Source organism: Elephantulus edwardii, unplaced genomic scaffold (genome assembly GCF_000299155.1).
Source record: "Elephantulus edwardii isolate Elephantulus edwardi_28Jun2011 unplaced genomic scaffold, EleEdw1.0 scaffold00226, whole genome shotgun sequence".
Classification (NCBI taxonomy): Eukaryota; Metazoa; Chordata; class Mammalia; order Macroscelidea; family Macroscelididae; genus Elephantulus; species Elephantulus edwardii.
In genome coordinates, this window is record NW_006399976.1 from 722,878 (window position 1) to 735,814 (window position 12,937).

The window sequence follows — 12,937 nt, forward strand, 5'->3', positions numbered from 1 at the left end:
GCAGTCCTTGACCCTCTGCAGCAAGTGTTTCAGGTCTTCCTCAGTTTCAGCAAGCAGGGTTGTTGATAGATCTATTGTTTAATAATTTTTGCGTTTTATTGGATCATCTTTCTTCAGAATGAGGACAAATATGGATGTATTCCAGTTGACCAGGTAGCTGTCCTTCAAATTTCCTAGCTTAAACTGATGAACATATCCAGGGTTGCATATGTTAGTTGAAACATGTCAACTGGTATTCCATCAATTCCTGGGGCCTTACTTTTTTGTTGTTGTTGTTAATGCCTTCAGTGCAATTTGAACTTTACTTGTTGTTGTGATGTGCCATTGAGTTACCTGCAATTCCTAGCAACCCTATGTACAATGGCTCTGAAGCCTGGCCTGTCCTGAGCCAGTCTCACTGACTCTGACACACTGACCTCAATCATTCCAGTTACTGTATCAATCCATCTCCTCCGAGATCTTTCTCTCCTCTGCTGTCCCTCCATCCTTCTGGGCATGGTGTCCTTCTCCAATGACTGATCTCTCTTTGTCACATGTCCAAAGTATATGAACTTCAAAATCCTAGCTGCCAGGGAGAAATTTGGTTTCACCCTCTCCAAGACAGATTGTTTTCTTGGTGGTCCATGGTATTGTATGTTCAAGACTCTTCTCTAGCACCACAACCCTAGGATATCAATTCTTCTGTCATTTTTAGCCACTGTCCAGCTTTCTGATGCATAGCAAGTAATTGCGAAGACCATGGCCTGGATCAGACACAACTTGGGCTCTCTAGACTGACGTCGCTGCTTCTCAGTACTCTGGAGAGGTCCCTGACTGCAGATTTTTCCAGTGCAATTTGTCTTTTGATCTTAAATTTCAATTGGGGGAACACAAATGCTTGAGGCTGGCACAAATTACAGCTCTCTGATTTGTGGGCAGAGTGCAGAGGGGACTCAGAGCTAGACTCTTTGACATTTGAATACAGGAGTGTGGGATTTACTGAGATTCAAATAATCCACTAGGCTTGGAGCTCAGGCTGCCGAAACTTCCAAGCTGCACAGGCCCAAGCTGAGGCCCCCATTGCTCTCTGCCCTCAGATCAGGGAGCTGTCATCTATGTCTGCCTTGAGCCTGGTGCTGCAAACTGCCTAGTGCTGTGGGGTCTAGAATTGATGTGGCCCCGTTCAGGGCTGGTGGACAGGCTTCCTGGAGGGGGTGGCTTCACTCAGAGTCGTGCTCCTCTGGGGACGCAGGCACCTGTGGCCACATTGGAAAGTGATCAGGGCCAGTTTCGGGGCAGCCAGGATGGCGACAGAGAGAACAAATGTCTTTTTTGCTTCCCAGCCAGCCAGATCAGGTTATGCGGTGGCGCTGGGCGGGCAAGGAGTGGCTGGGGGCGGGGTTCAGGGAGATGCCAGATGAGGGTGACCCACAGAGAGGGGACAAGAGAATGAGTGTCCATAAACTCAACTGACCTCAGAGTCAAGTGGGTGATGTTTCCACAGCCCCTGAAAGAGTTTAAAGGAGGGTGTGTCTTGCGCTGTCTTCCCCATTGCTCTTGATACAGCGAAACTTTCTCCCACCCTAGACTTCCAGGGTGGTTTCTGGTCCCCTCGGACCCATTTCCACATCCCAGGCCCTCAAGGCAGGGTTGTGTCTCCCCAGGACCCCCAGAGTGGCATAATATCTCCTCATGTCCTTAAGGTCAGACCTGATCACCACTTTCAGGCCCCCAGAACAAGTTTGTTGGATACAAATGTTTAGGTTTCAAAAAAACCCCAAAACCCAAATTTTTAGGTTTCCCCTCCTAGGTGAGGCATACCGCCCTTCTGGATCCACATGACCCCTTCTGGCCAATAAGCTGTGAGTAGAAATTCGCCATTTCCAGATCGGGGAATTAAAATGCCCATTTGAGACCTTTTGGCAGCATTCTCCATGTTATGCTGCTGACCATAAAGTCAGCAGTTCAAATCCACCAGCTGCTCTGAAGGGTAAAAAAGATGGGCAGCCTCTGAAACCCAATGGAGGGGTGCTATGAGCCTGAAGTGACTAAAACCCAGTGAGTTTATTTGGTTGGGTTGGTTTTTATTGCCTCCTCTAATCTTAAGATGTCAGGAGCATGAGGCTCCCGGGACAGCGCACTGTGGATGGGAAACAAGCTTTCGTCCTCCAAACCACCACGATCCTGAAGAACCGGGTCCCCTGCCCACTTTCAGGGTCCATGTTGTTAGGTGCCATCAAGTCAACGGTGATCCACAGTGACCCTGTGAACAGATCTGAACCTTGTCCTATCCTGCCCCAGCCTCTTCTCTGATACAGCCCTGCCCGTTGTCAGTCACCAGGCCAATCCATCTTGTTGAGGGGCTTCTTTCACCTTTCCCAGCACCATGTTTTTCCAAGGACTGGTCCCCCTGACAACATGCTCAAAGCGAGTGAGATAAAGCTTCACCCGTCTTGCCTTAAAGGAGTATCCAGGCTATAGCTTCCTCCAAGTCAGAAGAGGGCCAGAAAGGCCCCCTAAGAATGTAGGGGAGGGGGCCGCAGGCTTTCATTTAACAAGGAGTCAGCATCTTGAGTCCCTGGGAGCGCAAAGGTCAAAGCTACTAACATATAAAGGTTGTAGGTTCAAGTCCACCTTCAGGCACAGTTCTAGTCTGACACAATGGGAATGAGGTTTGGCACAATAGTAATTTTTTTAAAATTTTATTATTTGTGTGTGTGTGTACCATCAAATTGGATCTGACTGGTACAGGAGGAGATTGTCCCTCCTTCTCCAGCACAGCATCTGGTGGATTCGAACTGCATGCCTCTGGGATTGTACTGCAGCTTCTTGACATTAGGCCACCAGAGCCCCCTCATAGTAGTAATTTTTGAAAAATCTTCCATACACACACAGAGACAAACACACACACACACACACACACACACACACAGAGAGAGAGAGAGAGAGAGAGAGAGAGAGAAAAGTAAAAACAACATGTAGAACAGGCTGATGGTCAACAGTGTTGGTTCTGGGTTGAAATCCTAGCTGTGATCTTACCGTTCCTGCCATAACACCCTTATCCCGGTTACAAAAGAAAAAACTCTTCAAGGCAGAAGGCAGCGAAGAAATGAGTCGCATGTATTACGAGTTTGGCATGTGGTCAATGTGACACAATTGGTGACTTTATGTGGCATGAACTATGTATAGTCCCCAGACAGAGTCATTCAAGTACTGCCTGGTAGCTATGACCATGGCCTTGTCTGAAAATGGGGTCTCTGCAGAGGGTCTCAGCTAGGTTAACCCAAGGTCATGCTAGAGAATGGTGGGTCCTAGTCCTCTGAGTGGGTCCTTATACAAAAGAGGGAGGAAGGCCACGTGGTAAAGAGGCAGCAGGGGGGAGCCATGTGGCCATAAGCCTAGGGCCATGTGGAGCCACCAGAAGCTGGAGATGAGGGAGGACTCCCCTCCAAAGCCTCCAGAGGAAGCATGGCCTTACCCTCACCTTGACCTTGTACTTTTCGTCTTCAGGACAAAGACTAAATCGCTTGTTCTAAGTCCACTTACTCCAGTCACCCAAGGAAACACACATTCTTACTATTATTAGTCATTGTGACCACTCCCAAAGGTGGCTGGGTCTGGGTCCTCCCTGCCCTGTAGAATTTCTGCCTGTCACTCTCAGGGCCTGCTTCCCTCTCCACACACCAAGAACCCCAGCTGGCCACCTTCCCTGGGGTGCACTGTCAGGACCCTGCCACAGGAGGATGGCGCGAGGCCAGGACGGGACGCTGGGTGGCAGGAGGCTGTGTTTATTGCCAGAGGACACTCCTCCTCCCCGGGCACCATGGAGTATGACTCAGAAGGCACTGGGATCTGTCCAACCGCACCCCTGCCCAAGGATTCCAGGGGCAGGGTACCCCTCCCTCCCCCAGCAGCCTCGCCCCATCCACTTCTCCAGAGCTAGGTGACGATGGGGTCTCTAAGCGTGGAGACATGAAGTTCCCTTGACAGCAGGAGCAGAGGAGATGGCTCCGTGGCCCGAGCTGGGGGCACTGGCTGTAGTGTCTGGCAGGAGCTTCAGAGGGTGGCCAGGGACTACGAGACGCTGGGGGGCAGGCGGGCTGCTGCCGTCTTCTCCACCACGAAGCCATAGTTGTACTGTTGAGGGGAACAGGTCACAGAGTGAGGGAGATGCTGTGGTGAAGGAGGAGGGGCTGTGGGGCCGATGAGGAGACACTTAAGGTGAAGAAGGGCCATGGAGAAAATGTGGGTGTCCCAACACATGGCCTGCCTACACCCAGCCACCTACTTCTTCTTCAATGTCTGCCAGCGACTTGATGGTCAGGTCAGCAAAGGCGGAGAAGGCCTGGTGGACAGAGGCAGGTCAGTCCTCCATCCAGACTGTCCCAAGGAAGCCCCTACCCAGCAACCACTGGGAAACACCCACCCCACTCGCTTCCACCATGTCTAGATTGCTCCTTCCAACCTCAGGGTGTCCCCATTCTCAGCCCAGACTCAGGGCAAGAGACCCTTGAAGGCTGCCCCATGCTCCTCCATTCCCCTCATCCCTTCTCCTAACCCAGGGAATAGTCTAGAACTTCTTTGTGGAATGAAGTTCATCAGATGCCCTGCACAGCCCAGGTGCAAAGGAGCCAGACAGGGGATGTGCTTCCTGATGGGACCCCAGAGCTTAGAGTAGGGAGTGGGGATCAGACTCACCAGAGGACTGCAGCTCTTGCCCTCGAATCTAGGGTGCAGTGTGAAGGGAACCCCATCCATGGCTGAGGAAATAAAAGAAGAGCACTGAGGTACGTGAACCTGTTGCCCACCCACCCTGGGGGGCCTACCTAGGCTCCTCTCAGTGAGGGGTCAAACAGGTATTACCTGAATTGTAGCTTTGTCCCTTTGTGGCTATGTGTCCCCAGGGCCTCGGCTGCCTTTCCCGTGCTCACCTGAGATGCCATAGAGGCTGGAGGCCTCGTAGATGGAATCGTTCCTCCGCAGGGTAGATGCCCGAGATCCCAGCCGTGAGAGTGTCCGCTCTGGGAAGGTGCCCTTGCTGTGTGGATGGGGCAGCCCTGGTCAGGGCTGACGACCCCTCTCCCCCGCTCACTGGTGGCAGCCCCCACCCCTGCACCCCAGGCTCACCTGGGCTGGCCTGGCTGGTCCAGGGAGAGGCCCTGCATGTCCCGGGTGAGTCCTCGGGGTTTGGGCACTGGCCTCAAGACTTTGGCTTTCTTGCACCAGATGGCAAAGCCACCCATGTCCCTGGAAGAGGAGGAGGAGGGAGGGAGTGTGTCCGGCCCAAGTATAAAGGCCCAGAAGAGTGGGACCAGGACCAGGGACTGGGACATTCCGAAGTGCAGTCAGGGTGGGGTCAGCAGGTAGGAGGAACCTGGGCCTCTGGGTGATGTTTTCCTGGGGATTTTTGTTTCAGCTTCTTGCCCGTCACGATAAGTACATACTGTCGTTTTGCATTCTGACTCCTGGTGAACCCCTGCCCTAGAGTAGAACTGTGCTCCCCAGGACTTTCAACGCTATGACCTTTTAAAAGTAGGTTATCAGGTCTTTGCTTCCTCAGAGCCACTGAGTGAATCTGAACTGCCAACTTATTGGCTAGCAGTCAAGCGTTTAACCACTCCAGCCAATCAGGGACTCCTAGCAACATAACAACTTGAGCCCTAAAGATGCTTAATACTGGCACCCATCACGGTTCCAGGACACATCAATTTGCATGCCCCTCACAATGGCTATGTGAGACTGGGACACTGGTCCCATTTTCAAGATGCAGAGTCTGAGATCCTGAGAGAAGACAGAAGGGATATGAACTCACAGGAGTCCCTGAGGGGTCAGAGGGGGCCGTGGAGGAGCCTGGAGGGGAAGGGGGGAGAGAGGCTAGGAGGCTGGAGGCAGCCCAGCCCTACCCTACTCGCAGGTATCCAGGCACTGTCTTTGTCTTCCCGCTCAGCCGGACATCAAATACAGCCGTGTCTGCAGATCCAAGGGGCACCAGCCTCACACACATTCGTTTCTTCTTAGACACAGAGGCCCCTGCGGATGAGGCAAGGAAATGAGAGAGAGAAACAAAAGGGAATATTCAGAGACCTCCAAGCAGAGCTTGGCCTATATGGCCATTGGGTTGTATCATAAGAGGCTTAGGGATGGGAGGGGGCACCTTGTAGCCACTAGGAGTCATTATTGCTTCCAAATTGACATTAACTTGCAATGACACCCTGTAAATCACAATAAAACTATGCTTACAGAGATTTGTTTGTTTTTCATTCACACTGTATTTCATAAAATCATTCTCATATATTCTATTATAAAATTAATCTCCTTTATCTATGTCTGTCTTTTCAGGTCCTCACTTTCCTAATTCCTTTCACCCTCTCCCTCCACCCACCAAACTATGACCGTGTGATTTCCCACCTTCAGTCCTCCTGTCCCCTCCCATTCCCTCTATGGGCATTTATACATGTTTTACTAGTAATCTTTCTGTTTTCACAATAATGGTCTTCTGGTATTTGTCTGTAGAAGTCTGTTAGTTCACTCAACATAATAATACTCTTTAGCCTCTCTCATGTAACAGAATTTTTTAAAAAATCATTGTTCTTCTCTAAAGGGACCTCTCTAAAGTACTAAAGAGCAATGGTGTATCTCTGGAGACTAAGGTGCGTCTGGTACAGGCCATGGTCTTTGCAATCATTTGTTATACGTCAGAGAGCTGGACAATGACCAGGGAGGATAGAAGGAGAATTGATGCTTTTGAGCTTTGGTGTTGGAGAAGAGTGTTGAGGGTACCATGGACTGCCAAGAAAACAAACAGATTCATCCAGGAGAGGGTTAAACTGGACTGCTCCTTGGAGGCAAGGATTCTGAGGCTTTGTCTGATATACTTTGGTCATGTTGTAAGGAGGGACCAGTCCTTGGAGAGGGACATCATGCTTGGGAGGGTTGAGGGAAGGTGCAGGAGGGGAAGGCCCTCTGGGAGATGGACTGGTTCGGTGACTGGGGCAATTGGGATGAGTGTGTCAGAGACAATGAGACTGGCAGGACAGGGCAGAGTTTAGAGCTGTTGTACACAGGGTCGCTATGAGTCGCAAGTGACTCGACGACACATAACAACAACTGCAATTCTCAATCCATTCATTTGCTGATGGACATTTGGGCTGTTTCCAAGTTCTTGCTGTTGTGAATTACACTATTATGAACTTTAGTGTACAAATCTCCATTTGTGTCTGTTTCATTTCCTTGGAGTATATTCCTAGCAGTGGAATAGCTGGGTCATATGGCATTTCCATGTCAGCTTTCTGAAGAAATGCCAAATCGCCTTCTAGAGTGGTTGTACTGGTTTACAGAGACTTTTAATGGCTGATTTTTTCCCCCCACAGAAGTAGACTGCGAGATCTTTCTTGTGAAGTGTCTCTGGGTGAATTCAAACCTCCAGTCCATCAGTAAGCAAAAAAGTGTGGCAACTATTCATGCTACCCAAGGACTCCTTAGGACAAGGTGGTATTTAATGAAATGGATGGGCATTCACGGGACAGCCACGGCCAGTCCTGTAGTCCAGAGGTCAGTCCACCACGGCCCACAGCCAAATCCTGCCCAGGAGCTCAGAACAGGATTTATAATTTGTTGCTGCTGTCAAGTGGGCCTTGTCTCCTGGTGATCCCATGTACAATGCACAGATATGCTGCCTGGCTCTATGTTATCCCCAGCATCAGCTGCAGATCAGTCATATGTGATCTGTAAGGGTTTTTGTTGACCGATTTTCAGGAGTTGATTTCCAGGCCTTTCTTCCTAGACCACTTTAGTTTGGAAATTCTGCTGAAGTCTATTTGCTGTCATAGCAACACACAAGCCTCCACTGACAGGTGGGTGATGGCTGCCCGTGAGGTTCACTAGCCAGGAATCAAACCCAGGTCTCCCAAATGGAAATAAGAACTCTACCATGGAGCCACCACTAACCCTTTTACATTTTAAAAAGTTTGCAAAAAAAAAAAACTCATAGTGACCCCAGACGTGCAGAGTAGAGCCACTCCTTAGCATTTTCAAGGATGTGTCTTGCCAGGCCTGTCTTCCAAGGCACCTTGGTGTAGGCTAAACTTGCCAGCCTTTTGGTAAGCAGTCGGAGGCCTAACTATTTGTACTACCCAGTCACCTGATTGCTGGTCTACTGCAACACCAAGGTTTCTATGAATCGGAATCTACTCAGTGGTAACTAACAACTAAAGGAGAAGAATGTGAAATAGAAACTGTTTAACATGCAAACCCTAAAACAAAATCCCTATCTGGATCTTTGAAAAAAAACTCCACAAAACCTGTGCCATCTCCCACTACAATCCCAGAGGTATGCAGTTCAAATCCACCAGATGCTCTGCTGGAGAAGGAGGGGCAATCTCCTCCTGTACCAGTCAGATGCGATTTGATGGTACACACACAAAACGTGTGTCATCTCCAATATCAATAAACATACCCTAAGGAATCCAACATAATAGGACCATGCTGGGGTGGTGAGGGGTTACAGTGCCACCAGCAGCTCTGGGGTCTAGCTGCTGCTGTGTGCAGTCAAGTAGAAACAGAACCATAGCCAACCCTCCAGGGGGTTTTCAGAGTCAGGAAACCGCATGCCTATCCTTCTCCCACAGAGCGGCTGGTAGATTCGAACCCCCGTGTCTCTGGGACTGCAGCACAGCTTCTCACCACTAAGCCACCAGAACTCTTCCCTATGGGGTCTAGAGAAGGAGAAATTAATTTAGTGAGTAGGAAGGAGGGAGGGCTATGGGCAGTGGGCTCCAGGCAGCGGGAATGGCGCAAGCAAAAGGCAGGAAATGAGATGAATCTCATGGGGTCTGTTTACCCCAGGGGCAAAGAATGGGAGACAGGTAGCAGTTGTGAAAAAAGGTCGCGCTGACCGAACTACAACTTTAGACCAGAGACTATGAATGACTATGTAGATTTTAAACCGGACAACTGACGTTGAGCTGGCACAGAATAGGATCCACCCAACCCCATGGTCACTCATATATAGGAAAGGTGGGCTCCAACTCCAGGTGCCTTTCGTTCCTCCCCTTTCCCCTCCACCTCTTCCTCCTGTTGCCCGGAGTAACCCAAACACAGGACACAGCGCCGTCCACGCAGGACTTACTGGAGTCTTGGGGGTCGCAGACTGGGGAGAAGCCGGCTGGGAGGGGGCTTTTGTCCACCAAGACCTGGATTTCGGTCACTACATTCTCCTGCGTGTTCTGGAGGACACAGCGAGGGTCACCAGGTGGCAGGGGTGGCGCGCCCACATCAGGCCCCCCGCGAATGGGCAGGCGCTGCGAGGTGATCCCAGAACTCCCGAACGAGGCTGTCCCCTACCTCGAGGCTGCCCAGTATGCTGAGACATAGGAAGTAGCCGGATTTCTGTGCAAAGCTCTTGCCGAAGCTGGCAGGCGCCCCCTCGACAGTGCAAGATATCTGTAGGGTGGGCACGGGTCAGCACCAGGCTCCCGTGTGGACTGCTGCCACCTCTGCCCAGATTCAGCCAGGTCCTCCGACGCTCCCACCAATGCCCCATTCAAGCCCCGCCACGCCACCCCACCCCCGACGCCGCTCACTGCGCTGAATCCTCGCGGCGGGGGCGCCGAGGCTGACGACCAGACCAGGCCCGTCAGCGGCATCGAGTCATTCCCAGGTACCGGATCCATTTTCCAAGTCGAAAGCCTAAGGCGGAGATCCCCCTTGGACCTCCGAGCGGCCTCCCGACGGCCTAATGCCAGCAGAAGTCCAAACTACAACTCCCAGAAGGCCCTGCGAAGGAGGCGGCCCCAGAGGCAACATGTACACATGCTCGAGGACACTCCAGCCAATCGCGAGGGCGCATAGAGCCACGCCGAACGTAATCCAGGTGCGCCCGCGAGAGACGTTTACGGAAAAGGATCACTCTTCCTATTCGTCCGTAGCAAGGCTCGCCATTCGTGACGTCACAGCAGAACGCCCGAAAGCCTGGACTACGTTTCCCAAACTGCCTTGCGCCGTTTGGCGCATTGCTGTCAAAGCCAACGGAAACCCACTCCCAAGGAGTCCAGTCGGCTTCACAACGACTTTATCAAATAAAGTAGAAATACCCTTTACTTTTCCACAGCTGTAAGTTTTTGTGGAAACTGACTATGATCTTTCTTCTGCAGTAGTTGGTGAATTCAAGCCGCAGACTTTTTAGTAAACAGCCGATTTTGTTTAACCACATTTCTTCAGGGCTTCTCCCCTGGAATTTACTAACAAAGCCCAGAGAACCGTTGAGCCCTCCTGGATCAACGGAACCTCGGGTTAGCATGGACATGGCACGTAGGAAAATGGTTGCAATTTACTGTGTTAGATTGGAAAAAAATATTTTATCTCTATATAACACCTGACTCCCAAGATATTTCTGCTTTTGAAAAGAGGAACCCTAAAGCCCAAGTAGTCAGTTAGGAACCTCTACAATTTATTGAGGAGTTATGATGTCAGATCAATTACTGTGCATCTGAGAGCTGGACAAAAGGATGACAAAAGAATTGCTGCCTTTGAACTGTGGTGTTGGAGAAGAGTGCTGATCATCCGTGGACTACCAAAAGAACAACTAATATGTCTTGGAAATGGTGCAGCCAGAGTGCTCTGTAGCCGCAAAGATGATGAGGTCTCTGTCGCCTCACATACTTCAGGCATACTTTAGGAGGGACTATACTGGGAAAGGTGGAAGATTGGCAAAGGAGAGGAAGACCTTTGACCGGATGGATTGACATGGTGACTGCGGCAATGCGCTCTACTGTGTCAAGAGGTAGGAGAATGGCATAGGATAGGACAGGGTTCAGATCTGTTTTTCATAGTTTCACTATGGGTCGTAGTCAACTTGGCGTGGCATCTAACAACAAAGCTCAACAGAGGAAGACCCTCAGCCAGATGGATTGACACAGTGACTGCAACAACCAGCTCAAGTGTGTCAGGGAGGATGAGACTGCCGCAGGCCAGGACAAGTTTGTTTATAGAGTCGCTATGAGTCATACTCAACCTAACAACAACAACAAAGCCCAATAAGGGAGCTCTGGAAGCCTAATCCTTAGTAAATATCACTACTAACCCAAAGGCGGTTCAAATCCACCAGCGGAAAAAGACGAGCAGTCTCCTCCCGTGCGTTTTACAGTCTCAGAATCTGGCTGGAGGGTCCTCTATGAATTGGTTTAAACTTGACAGCAGTGAATTTGAAGGGTTTTCAGTTAGAAAGCCTAGTAAAGGGAGCTCTGGTGGCATAGCCACTTGGGAGTAGCACTGCTAACCCAAAGACCATGTTTCTCTGTTGTTGAAATTCACCAGCTGTGAGAGAAAGATGGGCAGTCTCGGGCGCTGGGGGTGGGTGGGAAGTGGGGAGCAAAAAAAGGGGGGTCAGTCTCCTTCCTTGGGATTTATAGTCTAGAAAACAAAATGAAGGATCAGCTATGAGTAGGTTCTGACTCAGTGGTGATGAGACAGGAATTTTCCCCCCCTTGAATGAAAATAAAAGTGATTGAGATTGTTCACAGCTTTAGTCTGCTTGGCTCCACTCTTGTCAACACTCTTGGCACCAGCAGCCGGGAAATTAAAAAGACATATTGCGATGGGAAAGTCTGCTGTTAGGGACCTCTCCTCTCCAGAGTACTGAAGAGCAATAGTGTCACTCTGGAGGCTAAGGTGTGCCTGATAACATGTTGCTCATGGTCTTTGCAATCACTTGCTATGCATCAGAGAGCTGGACAATGACTAGGGAGCATAGAAGGAGAATTGATGCTTTTGATCTGTGGTACTGGAGAAGAGTATTGAGAGTACCATGGACTGCTAAGAAAACAAACAGGTTCACCCTGGAAAGGGTTAAGCCAGGATGCTCCTTAGAGGCAAGGATTCTGAGGCTCCGTCTAACATACTTTGGGCATGTTGCAAGGAGGGACCAGTCCTCAGAGAGGGATGTCATGCTTGGGAGGGTGGAGGGACAGCACAGGGGTGGGGAACCCTCTATGAAGTGGATTGATTCAGTGACTGGGGTAATCGGGGTGGGTGTGTCAGAGACAGATTGGCACAGGACAGACCAGGGTTTGGAGCTGTTGTACATAGGGTCGCTATGAGTCGCAAGCAACGTGATGGCACATAACAACAATAAAAATACCACTGGACTTTTAAACTTTCTGTGTAAAAGCCTCTACTCTGCCCCGGCCTTTACCTGTGAGCCAGTAGAAAACCTCAAGTGCTTGTCCAAGAAGACTAAGTGATATCAATGACTCTTCTAGCTGCTCAAGTCGTTCTAGAGTGAGCTTTCTTGTTTGCTCTCCTCCTTATGTTCTCTAACCTCCTGATTAAATGAGTATGCATAGAGACTTGAAGGAAGTAATGTTTGTCTCCATTACTGGAGAGTTACATTTTTCCTTTTGCTTCTTACAGTCACTCTGAGATGCGCTAACCTTCCAATTACTAATCCACTTGAGTTCTTTTTCTAGTAATATTCCACTCCTGGTGTCAGTTGTTGCTAGGTGCCATCGAGTGGATGGAGTACAACTAATAGAAACCCTGTGAACAAAAGATATGAATCCTGTCCTATCTTGTGCCATCCTTACACTTCCTGACACACAAGAGCTCGTTGCAGCAGTCACCATGTCAATCCACCTGGTAAAGGTCTTCCTCTCGTTTGCCATCTCTCCACCCTTCCCAGATTCATATCCTTCTTGAAGGAATACCCCCTCCTACAAACATGCCCAAAGTATGTGAGCCAAAGCCTCATAATTCTTAACTCCAAAGAGCATTCTGGCTGCACCCTTTCCAAGACCTATCTTTTTTTTTTTATTTAATATTTTTTTATTGGGAAAAACATATTGGGGGTACAAGGAGGTGAGGTTTGGGGGCAGAAGGGTGAGGATGGGCCAGGATGCAGTTACAGAGCTGCACAGTTTGGTCGGTGGGGGGAGCAAGTGAAGGAAATGATGAGGGTCCAGTG

At 50.0% G+C, this 12,937-nt stretch overlaps 1 protein-coding gene across 1 annotated transcript; it reads right to left on the bottom strand.

Moving 5' to 3' along the window:
* Positions 1-4,053: 4,053 nt before the first annotated feature.
* MVB12A (multivesicular body subunit 12A) lies at positions 4,054-9,669 on the bottom strand. Its single transcript, XM_006898263.1, has 9 exons — positions 9,561-9,669; positions 9,322-9,420; positions 9,107-9,203; positions 5,883-6,009; positions 5,107-5,226; positions 4,911-5,017; positions 4,678-4,739; positions 4,268-4,324; positions 4,054-4,116 (listed from the first exon to the last, which is right to left on the bottom strand). Exons 1-9 carry the CDS (start codon positions 9,648-9,650, stop codon positions 4,054-4,056), a joined length of 822 nt encoding a protein of 273 aa, XP_006898325.1. The 5' UTR covers positions 9,651-9,669.
* Positions 9,670-12,937: the final 3,268 nt, after the last annotated feature.

What these genes read in the sequence shown, in the direction of transcription:
- MVB12A (XM_006898263.1), bottom strand. Translation starts at nt 9,650, where the DNA reads ATGGATCCGGTACCTGGGAATGACTCGATGCCGCTGACGGGCCTGGTC. An exon ending in CGCCGCGAGGATTCAGCGCA is followed by an intron (nt 9,421 to 9,560) that starts GTGAGCGGCGTC and finishes CCCACCCTACAG; the next exon opens with ATATCTTGCACTGTCGAGGG. An exon ending in GACCAGCCAGGCCAGCCCAG is followed by an intron (nt 5,018 to 5,106) that starts GTGAGCCTGGGG and finishes CCATCCACACAG; the next exon opens with CAAGGGCACCTTCCCAGAGC.